The sequence below is a fragment of the Ovis aries genome, chromosome 1 (genome assembly GCF_016772045.2).
Source record: "Ovis aries strain OAR_USU_Benz2616 breed Rambouillet chromosome 1, ARS-UI_Ramb_v3.0, whole genome shotgun sequence".
Taxonomy (NCBI): domain Eukaryota; kingdom Metazoa; phylum Chordata; class Mammalia; order Artiodactyla; family Bovidae; genus Ovis; species Ovis aries.
Genome location: NC_056054.1, coordinates 191,206,856 through 191,234,351, shown reverse-complemented (window position 1 = coordinate 191,234,351; position 27,496 = coordinate 191,206,856). Strand labels below are relative to the sequence as shown.

The following is a 27,496-nucleotide window of genomic DNA, read 5'->3' as shown; positions in this document are numbered from 1 at the left end:
CAAGGATTTACTGTATGACCTTGGCAAATTATTTATCCTGTCTAGGTCTTAGCTGCCTCACCTGTCAAATGGTAATAATATAGTACCTATCTCATCCAGCTGTTATGAGGATTTAATAACACTTGTAAGGCTCTTAAGCAATGCCTGGCATGTAGTAAATAAGTATTTGTTAAATACATTAAATAAATAAATAACTCAGCTGGGAGGAAATCTGAATTTCCAACCTAGCCTCTCCTACATGAACTGGTAGAGGAAAATAAAAATAATCCTAAAATTTGTTTAGAAAGTATATAAGACTTTTTACAAGAAGCATCTGGAGGAAGAATAAAGAGCCAAATATACATAAGCAGAAACTGAAACATGGAAAAGGGAAGTAGGCTCTTCAGTTTCACTGAACACATCATTTACAGATCTCATGCAGTAACCCCAAGTCCTGTCATCCTAGGTTTTGTACAGCAGGCCACAGGCAGGTAAAAGAGGAGTCACTCTTTAAACTAGCCAGGTCTTCACCTATGTACAAAATCTCATTAATTTTCCCCTGTTGATATTTTTTCAGAGATAAATATTTCAGTCTTTGGATTCTAGCTGCTCCGGAGACTCTAACCACATCTGAATGTTTTTAAAAGTCAAGAAGGACTTCCTTAAGCCACATTCCTGCTCTATCCTGTCCATTCCAGATTCTTAAGAGGTTAAGACCAGAGTTATTAATGAAGCAACACCTACACAGAAGTACAGCTGGAGTCCAAGCCAACATTCAGCTTTTGTAATTTCTAGAAGGTAAGAACTTGATAGCAGTTTCATATAAATAAATGGGAAATCGCTCAGCTGCAATGTGGGTAAGGAGTGCCGGGTTTAAATACAGGGAGGTCCTGTCACTGTCTGACAGGGATCCAGCATTGACAAAGGGCACGAACGCAATCGCTAGTCTCATTAGCAAGCCCTCACTCCCATTCCACTGCCTTTACAATCGCCCACTTTCACCCACAGGCCCTCCTTCACGCCTTCCTCCTCACACTCATTTTGCGTAAGCTTCTGTCTAGGCCACTCACAATGCCTAACCTTTGCTCCCAGAAATTCTTACTTCAACCTTCTTAACACTGGCCTGAACCGCTGTCACCGCAAGTTTCGGCCGGGGCACCCACCCTGTCCCCTACTGCTATCTATAGACTCTGGCCTATGAAATCTCACCACAGCACCTCTCAATGTCCACCTCCTCCCCAGAAGCAGCCCTCGGTCTGAATTTTACCCACTGCTGCACGCCCTCCACCGCCCCCCGCCCTCAACATAGCCTATCCTCCCTCCTTCTCTCTCCCTAAGCCCGTTCCCTCGTCCGCCCGATCTAACCTCCCCGTCTCTCGTTTCAGAATTTCTTCCCAAACAAGTCGCCCACAACAGCAGTCCTCCTGTCCGTCTCCTCGTGCTCTGGGAGCCTTCCCGGCTTCAGCGCATCCATCCGCGCGCGACTTCCCCCAGCTCACCTGCTCTCCTCCGGCAAGCCCTCCTCGCAGCCGCCAAGCTCCATTCCCGCGCCCTCTGGCCGCATCCGGGGCTGCGACGTCGCCTCTTAAGAGAGGCGTCCCTGTCGCTTCGCCCCTCAGGGCTCCCAGAGCCCCTCGGGAATCTAGGAGGCACCCACGGCAGGTGGGCTCAGAGTGATGCACTACGGCCGGGTGACGGCAGCAGCATTGATTGCTGCCTCAGCCGCGGTTTCTATCCCTTCCACTCCCCCCTACTTCCGGCTCTGAGAACTACAATTCCCAGCAAGCACTTCGAAGGCCTAGCCGCTACCGGCATGCACCGCCTTATCCAATCCGAAGCTGCGCTCGCCGCAGACTTCAGACCCTGGCTCGTAGCTTTCCCTAGTGCGCCTCACGGGCAGTACGGACCTGAAACGTAAAGCTGCGGTAGTATCCAGAGTTCCTACTGGAGTGGACCCTTACACACGCCTGTCACACTTCACCCTTGGGGCCAAACTCAGTCAGAGGTCTAGACTCGAAAATAACGCTGGTCTTAATCCAAGAACGGTTAACCTCACTTCAGCCTACCCAGGTTTAACATCTGTTGGTGGTGTTTGGGGTCGTCAACAATTTTAATATAGAACTCACAAACTCAGAAGAGCTCAGGTTGCTTTGGTGTCACAAAGGAAGAGCAGAAGGGAAAGGCTTTACGGAAAGATTTCCTGGAGGACTGATGTCAGAGCAATTTTTTAGGATGAGTATGACAACCTAGAGAAAGGAAGAGAAGGTAAAGAGGAAGCACAGACATGAGGAATTTGGTTTGGAAACAGCTGATTCTGAGTAGTAATCAGAGCTGGGAAGAGGTGAGGGACAGAATGGTGTGCGTGAGCAGGCAGACAAGATCATGAAGCCATTCTGAGTTTGGATTTTATCCTGAGAACAATGAGCAAATCAAGAAGTGATTCGATCAAACCTGCTTAGAAAGCTATTTTTTGACAATGTAGAAGAGAATGACAATGTAGGAGAAGTAATGGGTATGTACTATGTTGGAGAGAAGGGATATGAGAAGAGTTTGGGCGTCCCTATAGAGGCCAAGCAGGTAATGCCTGTGAGTGAAGTGAGCCAGTTGTAGGAGAATGGCTGAAACTGAACTGGACTGTCCATACTTCCTCCAAGAAGGAAAGTCTCAGCTATGGTTGAATGTTTGAAAATATTCTGAGTTTCTAGTAAAACTGGAATCTGCCTTTTAAGTAAAATTTCCAATTTTTAAAATATTGGCCACATTTTTTTAAAAAGTGTGAAAGTTGTTTGTTAGTCAGCTAAGTCATATTTTATTCTTGTGACCGCATGAACTATATAGCCTGCAGGGGTCCTCTGTTCACGGGATTTCTCAGGAGGGAATACCAGAGTGGGTTGCCATTTTGTTCTGCAGGGGATCTTCCCAACCCAAGGATGGAACCTGGGCCTTCAGCGCTGCAAGTGGAGTCTTTACCTCTATGCCACCAAGGAGGCCAATGTAAATAATACACAGGCCAAGAAAAAGAAAGTCCATAGGATAAATGTACCCTTTGTGTTACTAGTTTGCAAATCCAGGCCTAATCTTGGGCAGTAGCTGTAGCAAACAAGGAGGCTGGGATTAGAGCCATGGAAAGGCAACAGAATCACCACTACTCTGCTAGGGAGGGATCTAATTTAACTACATAAAGACTAGTTGCTCTATTAAAAATCATACATGATTTTTAGGAATTTTCAAACTTGAGAAAAATTTTGTGATTAAAAGGGGAAGAGAATTTTAATGCAAAATGTGCTTTCCAACTTCTATTTATATAAAAAATTCTATTTGTTCAAACTTTCCCATATCTTCCTTATAAAGGGTTATACTTTTTAAGAAAGGGGCAGTGTTAGTCATTGGGGTTTCAGAACCTTCTATTTCTACAAATGTATGAACTTCATTTCTTGGCATATGGTGTAATCCCAAATTAATGCCACATGATTTTAACATATTTACATGAAAGTCAGCTTTATCAAGAAATTCTAGGGCTAAAATTGTGGTAAAAGTTCTAGAAAATAGGAATTTCCTCAGATGTCCCACGCTGGGTTTACACTTTTTTTTGGTTCACACGGAGCAACTCGCAGGAACCAGGGGTTGAACCTGGGCACCTTGCAGTGAGAGTGATAGCGGGGAATCCCAACCACTGGGCCACCAGGGAATTCCCTACACTTATGTTCTTTAAAGCAGTCAGTTAATAAACGTGACACCCTCTAGCCATGTGCCCACTCCCCAATCCCATCCTTTTGCTTTCCCTCACCCCAGGTAGCCATATTCTGAATTCCTTGTTTATAATTCCATGGCTTCTCTTTTTAAATAGTTTCTTTGAATCTATCCATAACATTTTTGTGTTCTAACTTTATAAAAATGATATTAAGCTGTATTTATTCTTGGAGGGCTTTTTCTGCTTAATATTACATTGATAAGATTTGTTTATAATGAGTATCACTATAGCTCATTGATTTTGACTGCAATATCATAGTTCATTGTGTGAATGCACTGGTTTATTCATATTTTCTTCCACTGATAGGCATTTGGATTGTTTCCAAGTTTTTGCTATTGTAAACAGTGCTGCTATGAATATTATTTTACATGTCACCTCTTATACATAAGCAAGGGTTTCTCTTGGGTACATACCTAGAAGTGAAATTGCCAGGTAATGGAGTTACTGTATGTTCTAGCTTTTGTTTTGAGTGATAGGATTGTAGGTATACAATTTCAAAAATATCTAATTAGTTATGAAGCCGTAACTAATTATAATAAATTATTTAAAATAATTAACTAACCAAATGAAAATGGGCCATTATGATTAACAAAATTTTACGCGTCGCATCTGAGACCCAAATGCAAAAAGTCAAATATGCAAGAATATCTAGCATTAGGGTTCAGTAACTGTCACATAAATGCAATGGCCTTATTTCCTGCAGAAGGGAATGGCAACCCACTCCAGTATTCTTGACTGGAGAGTCCCATGGACAGAGGAGCCTGGCGGGCTACAGTTCATGGGGTCACAAAGATTAGGACACGACTGAGCAACTAACACCTTACTTAGCAACTGCTTGCTGGATTAATATTTAAAGTTCAAAAAATCTGAAGAACTATATTGATCCTGATTAATCTGTTTTAAAGATTCAGTTCAGTTCAGTTGCTCAGTCATGTCCGACTCTTTGCGACCCCATGAATCGCAGCACGCCAGGCCTCCCTGTCCATCACCAACTCCCCAAGTTTACTCAGACTCACGTCCATCGAGTCGGTGATGCCATCCAGCCATCTCATCCTCTGTCGTCCCCTTCTCCTCCTGCCCTCAATCCCTCCCAGCATCAGAGTCTTTTCCAATGAGTCAACTCTTTGCATGAGGTGGCCAAAGTACTGGAGTTTTAGCGTTAGCATCATTCCTTCCAAAGAAATCCCAGGCTGATCTTCAGAAGGGACTGGTTGGATCTCCTTGCAGTCCAAGGGACTCTCAAGAGTCTTCTCCAACAACACAGTTCAAAAGCATCAATTCTTCAGCGCTCAGCCTTCTTCACAGTCCAACTCTCACATCCATACATGACCACAGGAAAAACCATAGCCTTGACTAGATGGACCTTAGTCGGCAAAGTAATGTCTCTGCTTTTGAATATACTATCTAGGTTGGTCATAACTTTTCTTCCAAGGAGTAAGCATCTTTTAATTTCCTGGCTGCAATCACCATCTGCAGTGATTCTGGAGCCCAGAAAAATAAAGTCTGACACCGTTTCCACTGTTTCCCCATCTATTTCCCATGAACTGATGGGACCTGATGCCATGATCTTCGTTTTCTGAATGTTGAGCTTTAAGCCAACTTTTTCACTCTCCTCTTTCACTTTCATCAAGAGGCTTTTAGTTCCTCTTCACTTTCTGCCATAAGGGTGGTGTCATCTGCATATCTGAGGTTATTGATATTTCTCCTAACAGTCTTGATTCCAGCTTGTGTTTCTTCCAGTTCAGCATTTCTCATGTTACTCTGCATAGAAGTTAAATAAGCAGGGTGACAATATACAGCCTTGACGTACTCCTTTTCCTATTTGGAACCAGTCTCTTGTTCCATGTCCAGGTCTAACTGTTGCTTCCTGACCTGCATATAGGTTTCTCAAGAGGCAGGTCAGGTGGTCTGGTATTCCCATCTCTTTCAGAATTTTCCAAAGTTTATTGTGATCCACACAGTCAAAGGCTTTGGCATAGTCAATAAAGCAGAAGTAGATGTTTTTCTGGAACTCTCTTGCTTTTTCCATGATCCAGGGGATGTTGGCAATTTGATCTCTGGTTCCTCTGCCTTTTCTAAAACCAGCTTGAACATCAGGGAGTTCACAGTTCACGTATTGCTGAAGCCTGGCTTGGAGAATTTTGAGCATTACTTTACTAGCATGTGAGACGAGTGCAATTGTGCGGTAGTTTGAGCATTCTTTGGCATTGCCTTTCTTTGGAATTGGAATGAAAACTGACCTTTTCCATTCCTGTGGCCACTGCTGAGTTTTCCAAATTTGCTGGCATATTGAGTGTAGCACTTTCACAGCATCATCTTTCAGGATTTGAAATAGCTCAACTGGAATGCCATCACCTCCACTAGCTTTGTTTGTAGTGATGCTTTCTAAGGCCCACTTGACTCACATTCCAGGATGTCTGGCTCTAGATGAGTGATCACACCATCATGATTATCTGGGTCATGAAGATCTTTTTTATACAGTTCTTCTGTGTATTCTTACCTCCTCTTCTTAATATCTTCTGCTCCTGTTAGGTCCATACCATTTCTGTCCTTTATCGAGCCCATCTTTGCATGAAATTACTAGAATGCAATTTTTATACAAATGGTAGTTGGCCTTAGAGTACCATTTATTGTTGTTTAGTCACTAAATTGTGTCCGACTCTTTTGCACTCCCATAGACTATACAGCCTGCCAGGTTGTCCATAGGAAGTCCCAGGCAGAAATACCGGAGTTAGTTGCCATTTCCTTCGCCAGGGGATCTTCCTGACCCAAGGATTGAACACATGTCTCCACTGGCAGAAAGCAAAATTCACTCAAGAATCATTTATTCAAATAACAGGTTTTAAAAGCTTATTACAGATACTTATTTGCCAAAAATTTGGTTTTAAGAAATAGTCTGCTTGAATATATTCAACAAATATCAAAGTCATGAATATTTTATTTTTATTGTATTCACTAAAATTATTCTTAGCATTTTTTTTAATATTAAAAATTTAAAAGCTAAGGGATGTTGTCTACTTGCCAAGTCCAAAGCAATTTGAGCATCAAAATGAGTTAATTCATGATATGTATACATATATATATTCTTTTCAAAGGTAACCACAACCCTTACACTCTGCCCCCCTTTCCTTTTCAAAAGAGTTACTGAACATGAGATGAGCCTGTGAACTTCTATGGAAACTTTTATGTATATATAAGTAAGTATGCAAATAGATAAATAAATAGAAAAAGGAAGGAAGAAAGGGAGGTAAAAGCTCTTTTCACCATTGAATGTCAACTTATGAATGTAGAGGAATGACTGAGTGAGAACATTATTATTTTGTAGCCACCATCATAATAATTGATTCAGGCAAGAATCATTGATGGATGCTAAAGCTGTTAGTAAAATTTTTCTGAAACAGACTATTTACACAGTCTCAAACCATCTCCTCAAAGATTACTTATTCATTGTATATAGGGGAAAAAAAGTATCTTCACAATGAAGAAATGTGACAGATATCACCTTAACCAAGTAACCAAAGATCACCAATAAGATAAAATAACATCATGTCTCCTGATGTTAAGTACTGAGAAGGACCCAACATCATTTATGTATTAATAGTATTTCTTACAAAAGTGAATAACCAAATCTAGTCATATGGTGGCAATAAGAAAATGAAACTGAAGGAAAATCTTTGCACTGATTGCCCTCAACCTTCAAAAACGTAAATATCATAAAAGACTAAGAAAGGCTGACAAACTTTTTCTGATGGAAGGAGATAGAAGATAGAATTATTCTTGTTATAAAGGATAATTATTTATTGGGATGATTGGCAAAATTTAGAATATAGACTATAGTCAGAGAATAGAATTGCATCAATGTTAAATTTCCTGAATTTGATCATTTTGGCATGGTTTTATAAAAGAATACCCTTAGATATACATTCTATAGAGTCATGTTGTTTGCAGCTTACTGAGATTGTCCAGCAGCATGCGAAGCCTAGAGTCCTGGCTATCCAGAGCTTTCTTAGACTACCAATTTATCTATTGAGAAGAAATATTTTTTAAAATAAACAATCTGTAAGTAACTAGGGGGGAATTGTGTGATTTATGTAAATTTGTGTAGCTTTAGAAAGTTCCACAATTAGTCATTCAGTGAACTGACCTAGAATCTTTGGTTGAAAGAACCCCTGTCCTGTCTATGTCTGACACAGGGTGCAGCATGCTTGGGGCTGGTGCATGGGGATGACCCAGAGAGATGTTGTGGGGAGGGAGGTGGGAGGGGGGTTCATGTTTGGGAATGCATGTAAGAATTAAAGATTTTAAAATTAAAAAAAAAAAAAAAAAAGAACCCCTGTCCTGCCCGGAGAAGACAAGGCCTAATAAGGAGAAGGCTAGAGCTCCAACCCCTGCGTGCAGGAAGAATTCCCCTTCAAGTTCCCCTATCTATCCAAGCAGGTTACCTAGTCAGAGAAAACCGATGACCAGGGAACTGGAGACTAGTAATTTCTCCAGCCACGCCTGCTATCCTGCCTGTCATGTTCTCGACTAACACTGTACTGTGTAGCAGAGTGTCTTGCCCAGAGTAGGGACTCAAATTCTGAATAAATGAATGAATGAATCCTGAGATTAAAAGGCAGAAGACTAGAACAGCTAGAAACACTTAGAACAAAAGAAAAGGGCAATACAAAAGAGAAAAAGGAAGCTGTGCCAAGGTGGCAAAGGAAAGGTACCGCAGCAGAAAAGAGAAGGAAAACCATACTGTACATACAAGAGCTTAAGGGAGTTGTGTGCACGCTAAGTTGCTTCACTTTGTCTGACTCTTGTCAGGCTCCTCTGTCCATAGGATTCTCTAGGCAAAATACTGGAGTGGTTGCCATGCCCTCCTCCAGGGGATCTTCCTGACCCAGGGATCAAATCCATGTCTCCTGTGTCTCCTGCATTGGCAGGCAGGTTCTTACCACTAGCACCACCTGGGAAGCCCCAAGGAGTTAGGTATAATAATAATAGTCATACCTAACTGATACATACTTAATACATACTATATCTACATAGAATACAAACTATATCTATTAATAGTTCCCTTATTCCAGTATAATACAAATTACATCAACATATGACTTCTAAAGAGAAGGAAATGGCAACCCACTCCAGTATTCTTGCCTGGAGAATCTTGTGGACAGAGGAGCCTGGAAGGCTGCTGTCCATAGGGTCGCACAGAGTCAGACACAACTGAAGTGACTTACCATGCATGCATGCATTGGAGAAGGAAATGGCAACCCACTCCAGTATCCTTGCCTGGAGAATCCCAGGGACAGAGGAGCCTGGTGGGCTGCCGTCTACGGGGTCGCACAGAGTCAGACACAACTGAACCGACTTAGCAGCAGCAGCAGCATGAATCCTAAAAATACTCTTCTGAAAAGCAAGAGCGGATGCCAAAATCAAAGACATTACAAGAAAAGGAAACAGATCAATATCACTCATGAAAAAAGAAACAATATCCTTGAAAAATATTAGCAAACTAAACCTAACAATATACAAAAAGGATAATACAGGGACTTCCCTGATGTGAAGTCGTGGCTCAGACGGTAAAGCATCTGCCTGCAATGCAGGAAACCCGGATTCGATTCCCTAGGTAGGGAAGATCCTCTGGAGAAGGAAATGGCAACCCATTCCAGTATTCTTGCCTGGAAAATCCCATGTATGGAGGATCTTGGTAGGCTACAATTCATGGAGTTGAAAAGAGTCAGACACAACTGAGCAACTTCACTTTCACTTTCCTGGTAGTCCAGTGGTTAAGAAGCTGCCTGCCAAGGCAGGGGACATAGGTTCCATCTCTGGTCTGAGATCCCATGTGCTATGGAGGGACTAACGCCAAGCACCACAACTATTGAGCCCCACACCTAGAGCCTGTGTTCCACAAGAAGAGAAGCCGCCACAATGAGAAGCCAGTGCCCCACCACTAAGAGTAGCCTCCACTTGCAGCAACTAGAGAAAGCCCGCATGCAGCACTGAAGACTCAGTGCAGCCAAATAAAGATTTTTTTTTTTAAAAAGGATAATACACCATGACTATGTAGCTTTATCCTAGAAATGCAAGGGTGGTTTAACATTTGAAAAGCAGCCAATATAATTTATCATATTAATAAACTTAGAAAGAAAAACCATTTGGTCATCTCAGATGCAGAAAAAGCACTAGATAAAATTCACCATTCACTCATAACTAAAACTCTCAGAAAACCAGGAGTAGAAGGGAACTTCCTCAACCTGATAAAGGGCATCAACAACAACAAAAATCTAACATCATACTTAATGGTGAAAGACTGAATGCTTTCCCCTTGGTGTTGGGAACGAGTCAAAGATGTCCACTTTCTCCATTGTTATTTAACATGGTACTAGAGTCCCCAGTCAGTGTAATAATGCAAGAAAGATAATAAAAAGCATACAGATTGGAAACAATTATGCCAAGTGAACAATCCAGATATAAAAAAGAGTTTATACTGTGTGATTCCACTTATATACAATTCCAAAAATGCAAATTAATCTTTAGTAACAGAAAACATATCAGTGGTTGCTTAGGTAGAGGTTGAGGGGAGGGATTACAAAGGAGCACAGGAAATCTGTGGGAGATGATACATAAATTTATTATCCTGATTATGGTGGTATTTTCACAGGTATATATTTCACACGTCTACAAACTGAACACTTTAAATATGTCTTTTATTGTCTGTCAGTTATACCTCAATAAAGCTGAAAAAAGGAGGGGACTTAAAATATATATCAAACTAATAAAACTGAGTTAAATATATGAGTTGTGCTTGCCTTTGAAGAGAATATAGATCTCTATGCACATTGTGAAAAGAGAGCTAGCACATGTTAATAGGTATGGTGGTGTTAAGGTTGCCAGATTAGCAAATAAAAACATAATACTCCTTGTTAAATTTTAATTTCAGATAAACAACAAATAATTGTTTAGTATAAATATATCCTAAATATTACTGCAATATTCTGTGGTTTAAAAAAGTTGCTGTTTATCTGAAACCTGGGACAAAACTTATACTAAATAATTATTCATTGTTTACCTGAAAATCAGATTTAACTGGTTATGTATTTTGTCTGGCAATCCTAGACATTGTCTTATCTGTATGAAATTAAGCCTCCAAAAGGGGCAGCTGCTTGAATTCTGTTTATTTTGACTTAGGTCTGAAGACTTAACTGCTGAACTGAAGACAAACGTTCTCTGCTCAGTGTCCAGCACATGCTCAGAAAATGTTTTTTTCTTTGCAAGCTACATGAAGATAGGGACAACATCTATCTTGCTCAGCATTTTACCCTCAGGGCCTATTATAATGCCACTGCTCAATGAATATATGATTAAATGAACATTTGCCTCTTGTGCTCCAGCAAATTGCAGGGTTGACCTTTTATCTCCAGCCCTATAACTGGCTGGTCATCTTCTTGGACATGCACCGGTTTTGATTTCTTGGCTTTTCTTCCTCTTCACTGTTGCTGTGTATGTCTCAGGTTGCTCTTTTGTTTTGTATGGCTTTGTGTGTGGCTGATCTACCCTTAACTTCAATGCCTCTTGTTTCCTTGTTTTTCCTTTTGGAATCAGGTTAAATGCTCTGAGACTCTGAAACCCTCAGCCCTTGGAGAAACACAACAGCTAGAATTGCTTCATGAAACCCCAGAGCATGTTCCCTTTCAGAACTAAAGAGATTTGGTATGGGGCTTCAGTTTGGTGGAGAAGACCAGGATAAAAGGGAATCTTTATAACTTGGTATGGGAAGAATTTTGCACATTTGGGATTTTTATTATCTGTCCTGTATTGCCTGAAATACAAAATGTATCCATACTCTAAATACATTAATTTCCTTCCATAAAATTAAGAACTCAATCCAGTGTTTCTCCCTGTAGTTAGCTCCTACCAGTAAGTAGTGATTGCAGAAGTTATTTCTAGTGAGAGAAGGATAGTATGTAGAAAAATGTTTTGTGTTTAGAATATTTTAGAACTGTAAGGAGTCTTAGAGATAATAAAGATTAACATATATTAAGTATAACTACTTCTTGTTTTGAAGATGATTATGAAGCCCAGACACTCTCCCAAGTTCACAAGGTGAATGACTGAAGTGAGTGAAAACATTCAATAAAACCTAGGTCTCTCTTGTACTTCTCTACAATACAGTTGCCTAGTTCTTAGTAGTTGGGAAAGAGGTGGTAGCTGCAGAGTAGAACAGTAGTAAAATCAAGCACATTGTGCTAGGAGCATACATGTTATTCTCCTTGACATGCTGAATATTGTTCTCAGATCTTTTTGAGTCCAAACCCTCCTCCACCATTTAAGTTTCTTGTATCCCTTCATAGGTGTGCCTTCCACCTGACTCACTCTACTCTTATGGTTTTATTTTTTGTCTTGGGAAAAAAATAAGTACAGGCTATTGTGGGTTTGAGACACTTTAGATCGCTCGGTGGTTTCTATGCAAAGAGAAATTTTAGGAAGTGCAGAGGGGGAAGGTGGCAGAGATTTCTAAATGAACAGAATACCTGTCCCTGATTTTTTTCTTACATGCAAATGCGTTACATAGTTTAAGCTGCTATGAGGATGATATAACAAATGCTTCCACACAAGCTCAGTTACTTTGGAGGAGGAGAAGGAGGTAAGAAGAGAGGGAATATCACGTTTTGTAAATAGGAAAAAAAAAGTTCTTATGCAGAAGTTCATCAAATATTAAGAAGTTTTCCCATAGGGATGATCAGAAAGAAATCGAATCCCCCTATCAATTTCCAACGCAAGTGAATTAGAGAAAAATGCAGCCAAATAAGCAGAGGTACTTACCCCTCTTCCAAGGGAAGGTGAGGTTTTAAGGTAGCTAGTACCGTGCAAAATGTTTTGAGTGTGCCGGCTGAGAAGTGGTACAGAGACGGGGAACGTTAGCATTTACTTTTATTAGTACGGTGACGCAAGGATTATCAGTGCGGGCTTTGCTTTGCGTCCAGACGTGGAGATTCCGCATGCTGCAGGTGGAGGAGCTGACCAGGGAGAGGGGAGCCGAGGCGCAGTTCTGCAATCCACGCTCGCAGGGTCGGCCCTGCCTCTGAGGCTGCATTGCAGTGGGCTGTGAAAGGTTCGTATATACCAAACCTTAGGGGGCCTTTCTGTAGCAGAGGGGACTCGAAGGGCACGGAGGAACATGATCTCATTTAAGGCATGTGATTCTGAGGTGTTCACGGTCCAGCATAATTCCGGCAGAAAGGCGAACTGCTAAAACGGCGGCTCTCACTAGCAGCCAGAGCGGCGGGTGCAATGTTTTCCCCTGTCCAGCAAGGGGCGCTAGGACTCAGTCCCTGAAAGGGGGTGGGGCCACTCTCGCAGGCCGCTCGTCTCTATGGTCCCCACCTCCCCCGCCGTCAGACGCGCTCTGAGGGGCGCGGACTCCGTCAGCACGCGTGCGCGCTCTCGCGGTGCGGATAGTCTGCGTGCGTGAGTGGGAGGTGGCAGGCCTCAGCCTCTGGCCTTCTCGTCTGACTGTTCCAGCTCGACGTCTCCAGCCATGAACCGGTTTAGTACCCGGTTAATGGGAGCCACCGCAACCCCGCCGCCTGCGCAGCCGAAAGCCCGCAGCAATGAAAACCTGGACAAAATTGATATGTCTTTGGGTGAGGAGCCGGGTCGGACCGAGTTGGAGTGGGAGGAGGTGTGGGTGGAACCAACTACCGTGGTTTGTGGGGGAAGGGGCGGTTGGGTGCAGCTGTCGCTGGAGTTTTCTTGCGGGTGGGCGGAACCAAGGGAGGGCCGGTGGCGACCTGGGGGCGAGGGAGAGCGCGCAGGTGTCGGGGTCAAGTCGGGGGGCCTCGGGGATCCCCTCGGCCGGACTGTGTCTGAGGGGGCGGAGGGCGCTTTGGGTCGGGACTTTGGGGAGATCTAGGAGTGCGGACCCTCTTTCCTCTCAGAAGGGCGCCACCACTCGCGGGTGACCCTGGCTCTTTGTGAGGAAAACTCCGCGCGTTTCACCGCAGGCGTGTTCGGTGTGGGCGTTATCGAGGGAGCTAGGGCACGGATCGGACGGAGCCAACCTTTCTAAGGAAAGCTCTTCGAGAGCCGGGCTGGTTCGGTTAAACCCGTGGTTCCAGAGAAGGGCTAGTTGGACGTTTTGCGCGCTTGGGCCTGTGCCTGGCGTCGCAGAGAAGCGTCAAGAAGCCCCTAGAGTTGGCCATTTCTGACGGGCAGCAGACGGCAAGGCCACCGCGGGGCGCTTGACAGAAAAGATACTTAGAAAGGACTTCATGGAATGGTGATGTATTAGGCGGTGCCCAGAAAAGCACTTTCTCCTCATCCAGAGTCCTTCAAGTTAGCAAATTAGAACAAAACGGAGCGAAAAGCAAGGATGGTTTATGTGGATTGATGGGAAGACAAGTAAAGCATAGGACCTAGAAGAGTTGGAGTGGTTTGGTGACAACTAGGTAAAAAGCAGGAAGATGGGCGATTAAGTTAAAAATTCAGACCTATCACCACGGAGGCACTAGTCTGTTTGGCTTGGTTGGTTTAAAAGTAATACTGTTTTTATCGGGATTTAGGTTATGACATTAGATATGGTTAGCTCTGCCTGAGGCCTACAATTTTTTCCGATATTTAAAAAGTTCTGGGACATACAGAGGGGCTTCCCTGGTACCTCAGCTGATAAAGAATCCACCTGCAATGCAGGAAACCCCAGTTCCATTCCTAGGTCGGGAAGATCCCCTGGAGAAGGGATAGGCTACCCACTTCAGTATCATTGGGCTTCCTGGGTTTGATCCCTGGGTTGGGAAGATTCCCCTGGAGGGGGGCATGGCAACCCACTCCAGTGATCTTGCCTGGAAAATCCTCACGGACAGAGGAGCTTGGCGGGATACTGTCCATGGGGTCGCAAAGAGTTGGACACTACTGAGCAACTGACTAATAAGCACAGCACAGGGCATACAGAAATGTAACTTTTTCAAGGACGATATTTTTCATTTTTGTTATGTTTCTTTTTTTTTGCAAGATTTTTAGTCATTAAGTCAAGAACTCTTGCTTTCTGTTGTTGCCATAAGTTAGAACCCAAGACATAAATTAAGCAGATCATCAGAAAATCTTAGTCTTGCCTTATTGCTAGTCAGCAGTGACCTCTAAAGACACGAGGCATCTTTTGAACTAAGGCCAAGAAAAAGTATAGTAAATATTTATTGAGTGCTTACTGCCTGCCAGGCACAGGACTAAGCGTTTTTATATGTGTTAAATTATCCCAGTGATAACCCTATAAGGTATATAACTGCTTGATAAAGAGCATGGAATCTGGAATCCCAAACTGTCTCAGTTCAAATCCTGTCTCTGCTGCTTATTAACCATTTGATCTTGGGCAAATTGCTTCTTAGTGCCTCATCTGTGAAAAGCTGAGGCCCCCCTCAGAATGTTGCTGTAAGTGTTAAAACAGTCAATAGGCATGGATAAACTGCTCAGAACAGTACCTGGTACACCGTAAGCACCATATTTACAAACACACACACTGTATAAGCCATTGTTATTTCCGTTTTACAAAACCTGAGGCGTAGAGAAATTAAGTAACTTGCCCAAGTTGTACATCAAGTTAATGATGGAATCAGTATTTCAGAGCACCATGCTGTAGATGTAGAAAGTGTTAAACGTGTGTTTTCATAACCAGTACATTTCTTAAGTTTCTAATTTTTTTTGTATGCATTTTCTTTTGGTAATTGGGGTGTTCAAGTGAAGAAAACTGAGGGATAATTCTCTTTGAAGGTAGAGATGAAGTGCAATGGATAGCTAAACTAAAACTTGGTCTCTCTTTTCCCTTAAGAACATACAGCATTCTGTCAGGTGCCTTTTTTTTTAAGTGAATTTCATGTAGATGTGAGGAAGAGACATATTTTAAGTAATTATTATGTTTTGTGAATATCCCACTTTATCCCTGATAAAATGAATATCCCATTTTATCAGGCTTTCATAGGTTTTAGAATTTAATTTTTTGTTTTATTTCTAACTGTAGGTCTGTCAGGTTTATGTGACTATTCATATAGAATTATCTACCAAGGTTATCAATAGCTGACCTCATTGTGACTCAGTTTCTTAATTTGAAAATGGGGATTAAAATAGTTACTTCATGGAATTATTGTGAGGATTGAATGAATACATGCTTTAAGAACCATCTTATTAGTACTCAGTTACTATCTCTCCTTGATTAGGAGAAAGCCATTTTCTTCTTTAGATTGGAAGACTCTTCTGTGTCATTGTAGCTCCATTTAACTTGAGGATTTAGATAATAAAATGCTTAAATATAAAACAATTTTATATTTGACATGCTTTGCTACTTTTAATTTTTAGTTTATACTCTATAATGCCCTATTTTAAAATCAACCTAGTTAGGCAGATTTATGCTTTACCGTTTCTTGTTTTATGGTTCCCAGACCAAATTAATTTTGGAGGGGGAATAACTCTCATGACTGAGATTTCGGACTTTTGGTGAAGAATAAATAGCACCTTGTTAAAGGAACGTAGTGCTTCGAAAGTAGTGGCTTTCTAACTATATTTTCTTTCTGCTTACTGAGAATTTAACATGTTCATGCCTCTGAGATTTGTGAAATCTTTGTATTTTATAAAAACTGTTTTTGAGTGCCTTTAACTTTGATGAATTTTTTTGTACCTGAAAGATTTATCTCTTCTTGAAGAGATTTGAATTATTTTATATGACTGTTTGAATGTAATTTAAAGTCTTAAATGTGAAAGATGGGTGAAATAGAGTAGTGCTATATGAGAAAAGATCCCTATATATCTTTCTTTGACTTTAGAAAAGACTATGGTTATATTGATACAGTTGTTAAATTATTTGTATTTAGAGCAATTTGGAAAAAAATAACTGAGGTTTGTTAGTGTCATTAATTTTATTTAGAAGTGTTGACAGTGTTCAGTTTATTTGATTTATTTGCTGTAGTTTCAATTCAGAATTGGAGTTGGAACTTCAGAGAAATTGTTTGAATATTTTTAAATGTGTATTTTTTGTCTGCTAATAATCTCCTTTTAACATATGTAAATAGGATCTGGAGTACATTTAGTTTCCTGATCTTCACATTGTTCTTTTGTGATATTAGAGCAGTGTGTTGTTTGTGAATTACCTTGGGACAGTTTGAAAGTGTTTTTGGAGATAATGAGACTTAGAACAGTGCAGAGGGAATTCCCTAGAGGTTCAATGGTTAGGACTCCAAGCTTACACTTGGGGCACGGTTTCCATCCCTGGTCCAGGAATTAAATCCCATAATCCCATGTGCCCCTTGGCATGACCAAAAAAAAAAGAGAGAACTATGTAGAAAGAAAAATAAGGTAACCCTGAATTGCTGTGCTAAACAAGCAGAGAACCAGTAGTGTTTTCTTTTTGTACTGTACCTTTATTATGGTACTTGTTTACTTATGGGTCTTTTGTGTTCATTATTTATATGCCGGTTTCCTTCACTAATTTTAAATTTATTGAGAGTAGTCATGTTTTACTTTTGTTTCTATTGTGGCACAGCCTGCCACATATATTCATCGTACCATAACTTATACTCAGTAAAGATTTGCTAACTTGAGATGAACTTAGAAATTTAGTTTATGAATGATTTATTATTTGATTGCCAATGGTTTTATTGAAAGGTGGTCATCTTTAAAACTGGAGACTTCTGTGTTTATAGAAGATAAATACAGATAATTTTTGTAAACAGGTTTTGCTTATTTACATATATTAGGAAAAGAAATACTATGAAAAATAGAAATTTTCATTAATTACTAGCTCTGTTTTGGTCTTTTGACTTCAGCTTTTCCTATGAAACTTTTCTTCACTGCTCCAAATATATTGGCTGATTTGAGCTTTTATATTCTTAGCATTATTATCCTTTTAAGGAAGTGCTTCCAAGGTAGAAAAGAAGTTAGGGACATAGGAAATCTGTCAACTAGAAAATGAGACTGAGTGATTGAGTCATTAATTTAAAATGAAGATAATCATCACATTTTGTCTATCACAGATGATATCATCAAATTGAATCGAAAGGAAGGAAAGAAGCAGAATTTCCCGAGATTAAATAGAAGACTTCAGCAAAGTGGTGCCAGGCAATTCAGGATGAGAGTAAGATGGGGTATTCAACAAAATTCTGGTAAGTTTTGCAAGTAAGCTTTAATAAAATGCCAATTATTTATGGGTTCATAGTATACTATCTTTGATATGTATTTAAAACATGGAGGGAATATATCAGTGATTTATGTTTTTCCTTCTCTCAGGGTTTTGTTTAATCTTATAATCTGGTAGCAATTCAGGTTTCCTTAAATAGGTGATTAACCGTGTGTCCTAAAAACATTAAGTCATTTTAAAGTAACCTCGGTATATAAAGTCTTTGTTATTTTTAGGGATAAAGATTTGTAAAGGATCTTCCATACCATAAAGTCTTAGTCCCCTTTGCGGTTAGATGTTAGTCTGTCTGATGGATGACTGTTTAACTCTAGCTTAAATACATTCAGTGGGAGAACATACCACCTCACAAGATAACTTATTCCATTATTGGAGACACACTGTTTACTAGAAAATTCTCTTAATTTGAATTAAATCATGCCTTCCTGTTAATTCTATAGTTATAGGAAACAAATTACCTTTCTTATATGAAAACCTTTTAAATACATGGAGACTGCTGTTTTGCACAGAAAATTATTTCTAGGTTACTTATCTTATGCAGGACCTTTAAGATTTGTTAAATTCTCCAAAGGTAAAACAGAATTGAATGCTTTAGATGTGGTCTGTTATTTTGGAACTCTACATATACAGTTATTTTTAGTAATCTAGAAGCTTATTTATTTATAACATCTTGTTCCAAAATGGACTTAAGGCAGTAAGGGAATACTATTAATTATATGTGACTCATTAACTTTGTTAGCAATTACATCAGCATTTTAGAATAAACATTTGTTCAGATTTTTAAAACTCAAGATCTTTTTTACACATGTGCAAAAAGTTTGATAAACTAATTCCTAAGTTGATTTTTGTCCTATATGTTAAAAAAACAACAAGTAATCTCCAATAGATTGAACATAATTAATCCTACGTTTAACAACTGATATGCCAACATAACCTCAACATATACCTGTAACTAAAATTAGACTGTACAGAAAAATTTATTCTTCCCTAATAATTTTCTTGGATAGCTGGACTCAAGAGAATAAATCTTGTGACAGGTATTTAGCTATAGAAAATTAATATTTAATTCCAGTGATTTATATTTTGAGGTTTCTTTATAAATGTTACTCAACATACCATAATTAAGTATGATTTATATTAAAATAATTTTAGAGTTCATAGAAGCCAGAAATACATTTGTTTATGTTAATCATTTGTTAAATACCTGATAAATACTCTGAACTGACCAGCTTGTTTGGGTTTGTAAAGACACAGTCTTTTACTTCAAGGAACTTCTGGTGACAGATAAGGAAAAACACTTGAGTTGAGAAATATCATAAGAGAAATTCTGATAGTACTATAGGATTTTAGATAGGCATTTTGTGCTAAGATAATCGGTGGTAATTTAATCAATAAGGTGAAATAGGATCTCCTTCATGAAGGATCAGAAAAGCTTTCCTTTTACAGAGTTTATGATCTCAGCGTTGAGCTAAAGATCTGCAAGTGCCTTAGGATCTTTTAAGATTGAATTTGTGCTTGTATGTTCTCCACTTCCATGTGACAGGGCCTAAAATAGAACAGCTGCTCCTGTCACTGAATGTTCAGAGAGAGATGGGATTTTCTTAAGCTCTGATTGGTTTGGATAAGTTCAGATTTCCACATTGTAATGTCAGTGAGAATGTTAGGTTGAGGTAACAGAATAAGCAGAGAGCCCTTACCAAATAATCATTTATTTTTGATGACTGAACACATAAGAGAATAAAGTTTTCACAATTCTATTCCTGAAATGTAATTTAGTCACTCAATGCATATTTGTACAACCTACCTAAATGTTCTTCAGGGATGGAATACTATACAACAGCGATTATCAAAGTGTTGTCCAGAGATCCTAGGGAATCCCCAGGACTCAAGGGGTGTAAACAGTCAAAGTTATTTCTATAATAATAGTAAGACAGTAATTGTTTTCAGTCTTATTCTCTCATGAATGTACAGTGGACTTTTCCAAAATCTACACAGCATGTGATCAAACAGATTGGATGCAGAAACAGAAAATTTCCTATTAAGCCACACAGTAAAAAGATGTGCAGAAATGCAAATCAGTGCTTCTCTTCTTATGAAATATTTTTGTTTAGGAAAATAATAGTTGTTTTTCATTAAAAAATGTTTTTTGCCCTACATTTAGTGAACTTTAAAATTGCATCGTTATTAAATGTTTTCATTTGTAGTATGGCTTGTTGTTATTTTTAGTCCCTAAGAGTTTTGCAACTCCATGGACTGTATCCCACCAAGCTCCTCTGTCTATGGGAGTTCCCAGGCTAGAATACTAGAGCTGTTTGCAATTTCCTTTTCCAGGCTATCTTCCAGACCCACGGATTGAGCCCTCATCTCTTGCATTGGCAGGCGGATTCTTTACCGCTGAGCCAACAGCATACCACCCTTATAGTATGCTAAGTATCAGTAAACATAAACTCATGAAAAGAAAAGCCCTTTGGGGTCCTCAGTAATTTTTTAAGAGTATGAAGAGGTCCTGAGACCAAAAAGGTTGAGAATGCTATCTTTTTTAGATGTAGAAGAGGCAGGGAAAAGTTTGTGTGCTGATTTGAAAAGGAGCCAGTAATATGATTGCATACACTTTGTGATACGATATTTTCTAGAAAATCCCTCAAATCTTCATGTAAGTGATCTGACTGCAGAAATTAAGCAACAGGATGTGTCTGTGAAAGAAATTCATGAAGGAATTGGGCTGTAGATACAAAAGAAAGATGAAAATTCCTGTGTTTAGTTTTTAGTTCTCAACATTAGTTGAACCTGTGGAGTTTTATAAATTAGGCTGATAGTCTGGCTGCACTCCATTGCTACTGAACCAGAATCTGCAGAAGTAGGATCTGGGTATTTTTGAAGTTCTGTACGTCCCTCTAACACATGACTAGTGTTCAACTGCTGCTCTGGTGAAGCTTAAAATGTGGAAGGATCTTCACAGAGGTAGTAGTTGAAGTAATGAGAATGAAGGTGACTTTCTAAAGGGGCTAAATGAATGAAAACTGAGAAAAGACTATTGCACGAAACATGACAATGAAAGGGTGAAAAATAGAACTGTTGCTAAAACTGAGATAGAGCTAGTGAAGTTTGTTCAAAGGTAGAAAAGGAAGAAGAAAGGGATGATCTAGGCTTGTTAGAAGGTAATGGAGAAGCCGTTGATAAATAACAGATTGTAGAAAGAAAGGGTGATGAAAATGGGAACAGTGACTATAATAGCCAGAAAGCACCTAGGAATAGAATTTCCTTTTATTTGTGTGTTTTTTTAAATTTTATTGAAGTATAGTTGTTTTACAATATTGTGTTAATTTCTTCTGTACAGGAAAGTGACTCAGTGATATATATATATATATAATTTTTCATATTCTTTTCTATTATGGTTTATCCCAGGATATTGAATATAGTTCCCTGTGCTATATAGTAGTGTACCTTGTTGTTTATCCATCCTATATGTACTAGTTTGTATCTGCTAATCCCAAATTCCCAATCCTTCCTTCTCCACCTCTTTTTATTCTTGTTAATGAGATTTTTTTAATGAGTATTTCTCATCTAAGCCTCAAACTTTGGTGTAATAATGGATTCCTGCTCTCTTTAAACTTCCTCTTTGTTCTGCTAATTCACTCATTCTTTTGGAATACATTCAGATTTCCCTGTTCCTCTCCCAGTCCCTTATTATGTTATGTTTTAGTGCAGTAGCATCCAGAATGGTTTCACTGTCTTCTCTCTTCCATTCAGTGTAAGATACTGGTTCAAGACTGATATAATCTAATCATGAATTCCATGACCCCCTCAATTCCTGTTCAAATATAGTCTTTATCCCCACTTAGAGCCCTCTTATTTGTGCCTACCACCTCATTCACTTCTTATCCTTTTCTCTAGATTCTTAGTACACTGTGCTTGCCTATGTCTTTGTATTGTACTTGTCACTGTTTGCCTTATTCCTTATTCACATCGTTTGTGTTTCATAGCTAGCTCGGTTCAGTTCAGTTCAGTTGCTCAGTCGTGTCTGACTCTTTGTGACTCCATGAATCGCAGCATGCCAGGCCTCCCTGTCCATCACCAACTCCTGGAGTTCACTCAGACTCACGTCCATTGAGTCAGTGATGCCATCTAGCCATCTCATCCTCTGTCGTCCCCTTCTCCTCCTGCCCCCAATCCCTCCCAGCATCAGAGTCTTTTTCAATGAGTCAACTCTTTGCGTGAGGTGGCCAAGGTACTGGAGTTTCAGCTTTAACATCATTCCCTCCAAAGAACACCCAGGGCTGATCTCCTTCAGAATGGACTGGTTGGATCTCCTTGCAGTCCAAGGGACTCTCAAGAGTCTTCTACAACACCACAATTCAAAAGCATCAATTCTTCGGCGCTCAGCTTTCTTCACAGTCCAACTCTCACGTCCATACATAACCACAGGAAAAACCATAGCCTTGACTAGATGGACCTTGGTTGGCAAAGAAATGTCTCTGCTTTTCAATATGCTATCTAGGTTGGCTGCAGTCACCATCTGCAGTGATTTTGGAGCCCCCCAAAATAAAGTCTGACACTGTTTCCACTGTTGCCCCATATATTTCCCATGGAGTGATGGGACCAGATGCCATGATCTTCGTTTTCTGAATGTTGAGCTTTAAGGCAACTTTTTCACTCTCCTCTTTCACTTTTATCAAGAGGCTTTTTAGTTCCTCTTCACTTTCTGCCTGCCTTTTCTGTCATAGCTGTTTTTTTTCTCTTTGGAAATGTACCAGATTATATTCTGCCTTTTGTTATTCTTTAATTGGAAAAGTGTTCAATTTTTCGAGCCACAGAAACTTGCACTTAGATCTTGGCTCTGCCATTTTCAAACTATGACCTCTGGGTAGTCACTATTCTTTGCCTCATTTTACTTGCAAAATTGAGATGTTAGCATCAGCTTCATCAAGTTCTCATTTAAAGTACTCAGAACAGTGCCTAGCACAGTAATAGATCCTTCATTATTTAATACAAATAAAAATAGCAAGTTGTTACAGATTTAGTTTGAACTAGAGACTTCCCCAACATGCTTGATTTTCATTTGGTTGCAATTCTAGAAGGAAATCACACATAGAGTAGCAACAATTTGATCTTAATATTTTAAAAAGTTGTATCTCTATTGCTTTTTTGATGATTATAAAAGTAATAAGATCGTTACTTTTAGTCCTAAGGCAGAGCACCCAAAAAAGGAACAAATCTACATGAATTCCCTACCATACGGAGTTGCCATGCAGATAGAATTCACAGGGAAGTCAGCTGTAGGGATGAGGGGGCTGTAATTTACTGGAGGATGAGCAGGGTCAGAATTAGAGTGATACCTAGGACTAGATCTAGATAGATACCTTGGACCTAAAATTTAAGGTGTCATTCATTCTCAAATTTTGTGCCTTAGGCGCCTCTCTTACCTCACCTAGTCTTAGCTTGAGGGGAAGGGATAATGATTGCCACTGACTGTCCTGTGCCACAGAAACAAACCTTAAGTTGCACACTAGAGCTTGAAAGAAAAGCTGCTAGAGTCCCTGCAGCGCCCTCTGCTGACAAAGCCTAATATTAAGCCAACTGGTAAGAGACATGTTCCAGTAACAGAAGTAGGGCAGTAAAGGCAATAAATTCATAAATGGTTCAACCATCATAACAGGTTTTCCTAACTGCCTTGTTGAATTCTGGTCTCAAAATTGGTATACCCCAAAAAAGCATTATGGAATTAGATATTTGAGAATGACATATATACATGATTATGACTTAAGAGATTCATCACACACATTAGTCCTGAGAAATCTATAGTAAACTATTTTAAGTTTAGTTTGACTGTGAAGCAAGTTGTTAGACCTGTTACCACATTGAAGGTGTATATTATTACACAGGATTCCATTCTAAAGACATTCCCCCACAAATTAGAATTAAGAATAGCCAATATCACAATTGTTACTTAGCATAGTCCTCTGGAATTTCTGGCCATTGCATTAAGAAGTAAAAGAATTCGAGGTGTAATTATTGGAAGGAAGAAGATAGTATTATTTGTGAGTAATATGATTGTCACTCAGAAATCCCAAGAAAATAATTTGAAAAACTATTAGAACTAATAAGTGAATTCAGTGAGATAGCTCATTAGAAGCTATTCATTGAAACCTCAGTAGCTTTCTGTAATCCCAGGAATGACAATATGAAAATTATTAATAGAGATCTTCTTTGAGATTAATAACATATGAAATACCTGTAATAAATTTAATTAGAACTGTACAGGACCTATAGGGGAGAAAGCTTGAAACTTTACTATGCCAATTTAGTGACCAAAGAAGAATGAGTGGAAAGACAGCACATTCCTGAATATTGTAAAGATATCAATCCTTGAAAAATTAGTTACAAATTTAAAGTAATTCTTATATCGGAGCATCAAAGAAAATTAGACCTTGATCCTGAAAGACTGATTATGAACATGGCAGTTTGGGAATGAAAGATTTAAAAAAAAAAAAAAACATGGAAAGTGTTCATTATTGCTAGTAAACTACCAAATGTGATGAGATTTTTTTTTTAATTTCAAACATAAAGTGATAAAGATTAAAAAGAATAATAGTCAATGTAGTCAATGATGTGGAAAAATGGGCACCCTTATGTTCCTGGAAATATACATAAATACAGTCATTCTGGAGGAGATTTTTCACGAAAATAATCAAAATCCTTAAGAATTTGCTTTACTCTTCGATACAGCATTTTGACCTTTGGAAATTTATATATTGAAGAAATGATCATGGAGTGTTTAAAAATGTGTTATCTATTAGTGTTATTGTAATCTTATTTATGGTAGAGTAATTCTAGAAGTAACTGAAATGGTTTAGTGTGAATATTAAAGACATTAGAATTAAGGATGGCCAATATCACAGTTGTTACCTAGTGTAATTCACAATATTCACAATACAGTGTTAACAAAGACTACAAAGTAGTATTTTGGGTGTGAAATATGCTTGCTGGAAGATTGACTTGGCCTGCTTTCTGGGCCCACGATACTACAAAATTGTCTTTTGTGTTGCTTAAAAACAGTTGAATCTAAAAGTGTTAACTTGAAATATATGTGTATAAGTAAAATACTAGAAAAATGTAAAATGTTCATAGTTGTTATCTCTAAGTGGTGACCTAATAATGGTGACTTTATATTGTTATTTATACTTTATATATTTTTAAGATTTCTGCAGTTGAACATGTTTACTATTTCATAATTAGAAAATGAGTGTTTAAATAGATAAGATATATAATGGAAGAGTGAAGTCAGTAATGTCATGTGCTGCAGAGATTAAAATACTCACTGGAGTTTATTGCAGAGTTTAGCAAAAGCAGTTGGAATAGAGTAAGACTGAAAACAAAGAACCCAGATTGCAGCATAGTAAGTAAACAGGAGATAGTGATTCCACTCTAAATCAGTGCCACCAAACAAGTAAAGTGTGAGGCACCTGTTAATAATGTATTTTATTTAACCCAGTACATGAGATATTTTAATAATGTATGATTAATATGAAATTATTAATGAAATATATTTTCTTTTGTTACATCTCAATTCAAATTAGTCATATTTCAAGTACTCAATAAGCATATGTGGATAGCAGCTGCACAGGGAAAGTTGAGACTGTTCTGTTTGTTGAGAGTAATTCTGAAGAGAAGATAGCTAGGAGGAAATGTGAGAATCCTCTAGTCCTTTGCAGTCCATTACCAGCAGCAGAACCCTTTTCAGTGCAGCTTATAAAATATAATAAAAGAAGTATTATATAATAATAAATGAAAAACTTTCATGTTCTCCACCCTTCTTAAGAAATACAGTATCCTGTGACCTGTGTGCCATTCAGTTGATTCTGAGATTGTTTTTTCCTCTTCTCCTACAGGTTTTGGTAAGAATAGTCTGAGCCGTAGAGGAAGAGTGATGCCTGGGAAGAGACGTCCTTATGGAGTTATCACTGGCCTTGCAGCTAGGAAAGCAACTGGAATTCGAAAAGGAATTAGTCCTATGAATCGACCGCCTCTAAGTGACAAGGTAGGATGATAGTTAATCCTGAATCAGAAACTCTGGGACAAATGAATCTGTATTCAAAACAGGACACGACTGAAGTGACTTAGCAGCAGCAGCAGTTGGGGCTTATATAAAAAATTTAATAATTATATAAAAATTTAATAAAATTTCACAGACGTAGAAAACAAACTTTCAGTTACCAAAGGGAATGGGGGGAGGAGGGATGAATTAGTATGGGATTAACAGATACGAGCTACTATACATAAAATGGATAAGCAACAAAGATTTACTGTATATCACAGGAAACTATATTCAGTATCTTATAATAAAAAGTAATCTGAAAATATATATATATTTACAACTAAATTATTTTTCTGTACACCTGAAACTAACGCAATATGTAAATCAACTGTATTTCAACTAAGGGAAAAAAAAACTTTTATTTGTACTAATATTTTTGTGAATGAGCTTGAGAGAACATTTTATTTGAATATTTTGCTTTTTTAATGTAGTACTTTGGGGCTTATATTGGAGGAGGCAATGGCACCCTACTCCAGTACTCTTGCCTGGAAAATCTCACGGATGGAGGAGCCTGGAAGGCTGCAGTCCATGGGGTCGCTGAGGGTCGGACACAACTGAGCGACTTCACTTTCAGTTTTCACTGTCACGCATTGGAAAAGGAAATGGCAACCCACTCCAGTGTTCTTGCCTGGAGAATCCCAAGGACGGGGGAGCCTGGTGGGCTGCCGTCTATGGGGTTGCACAGAGTCAGACACGACTGAAGTGACTTAGCAGCAGCAGCAGTTGGGGCTTATATAAAAAATTTAATAATTAAATAAAAATGATTGTCATTCATGAAGAATACCTAAACTTTCACATTATCAAATATAAACTTTTTTTTATAGGTTCTTGACTTTCCTTGTGCACGTGCCCCCGTGTGTGTATACAGTTTTTAACAGATGTGTGGCGGCAGTTTTTAATAGGTTATTGATGTATAATTTTATACTATAAAATTAATTTAAGTGTACAGTTCAGTGAATTTTAGAAAATTTAGAGTTGAACAATCATTACAATAATTAATTTTAGAAAAACATTTCTATCACTCTAAAGAGAAATCTCATGTCCATTCACAGTCATACCCCATCATATGCCCCCAAGCAAACACTAATCTACTTGCTGTAAATATATTATAAATTTGCCTTTCCCACACATTTCATATACAGGCATACCTTGTTTTATTACACTTCACTTTATTATGCTTCACAGATACTGCGGTTTTTACAAATTGAAGATTTGTGGCAACTCTGCATTGAGCAAGTCAGTTGGTGCCTTATTTTCAACAGCCTTTGCTCGGTTTCTGTCTGTGTCACATTTTGGTGATTCTCACAATATTTTAAACTCTTTCATCATTGTATTTGTTATGGTGATCCGTAATCTTTGATGGTACTATTGAAAAAAGATCAAAACTCACAGAAGATGAAGATGATGGTTAGCATTTTTTTAGCATAAAGTATTTTTAAAGTAAGGTATGTACATTCTTTTTTTAGGCATAATACTGTGGCACACTTAAAGACTACATTATAGTGTA

At 38.9% G+C, this 27,496-nt stretch overlaps 2 protein-coding genes across 11 annotated transcripts in view; one reads left to right on the top strand and one right to left on the bottom strand.

Annotated features, from left to right (window-relative positions):
* The window catches only part of RUBCN (rubicon autophagy regulator), a 63,556-nt gene extending 50,545 nt beyond the window's left edge, over positions 1–13,011 (bottom strand). For 6 of the 10 annotated variants that reach the window (XM_027956823.2, XM_027956801.2, XM_060418974.1 and 3 more), the window contains exon 1: positions 1,479–1,743. In XM_027956823.2, the coding sequence (XP_027812624.2) occupies positions 1,479–1,543 (65 nt within the window). In that variant the 5' untranslated portion in view covers positions 1,544–1,743. Of the gene's footprint in view, positions 1–1,478; positions 1,744–12,544 lie in introns of those variants that run through there. The other 4 variants (XM_060418976.1, XM_027956817.2, XM_060418977.1 and 1 more) reach the window with 2 other exon arrangements.
* Positions 13,012–13,178: 167 nt separating this feature from the next.
* The window catches only part of FYTTD1 (forty-two-three domain containing 1), a 31,383-nt gene continuing 17,065 nt past the window's right edge, over positions 13,179–27,496 (top strand). The window contains exons 1-3 of the mRNA XM_004003000.6: positions 13,179–13,365; positions 17,734–17,862; positions 25,784–25,932. Coding sequence (XP_004003049.2) covers positions 13,260–13,365; positions 17,734–17,862; positions 25,784–25,932 — 384 coding nt within the window. The 5' untranslated portion in view covers positions 13,179–13,259. The remainder of the gene's footprint in view (positions 13,366–17,733; positions 17,863–25,783; positions 25,933–27,496) is intronic.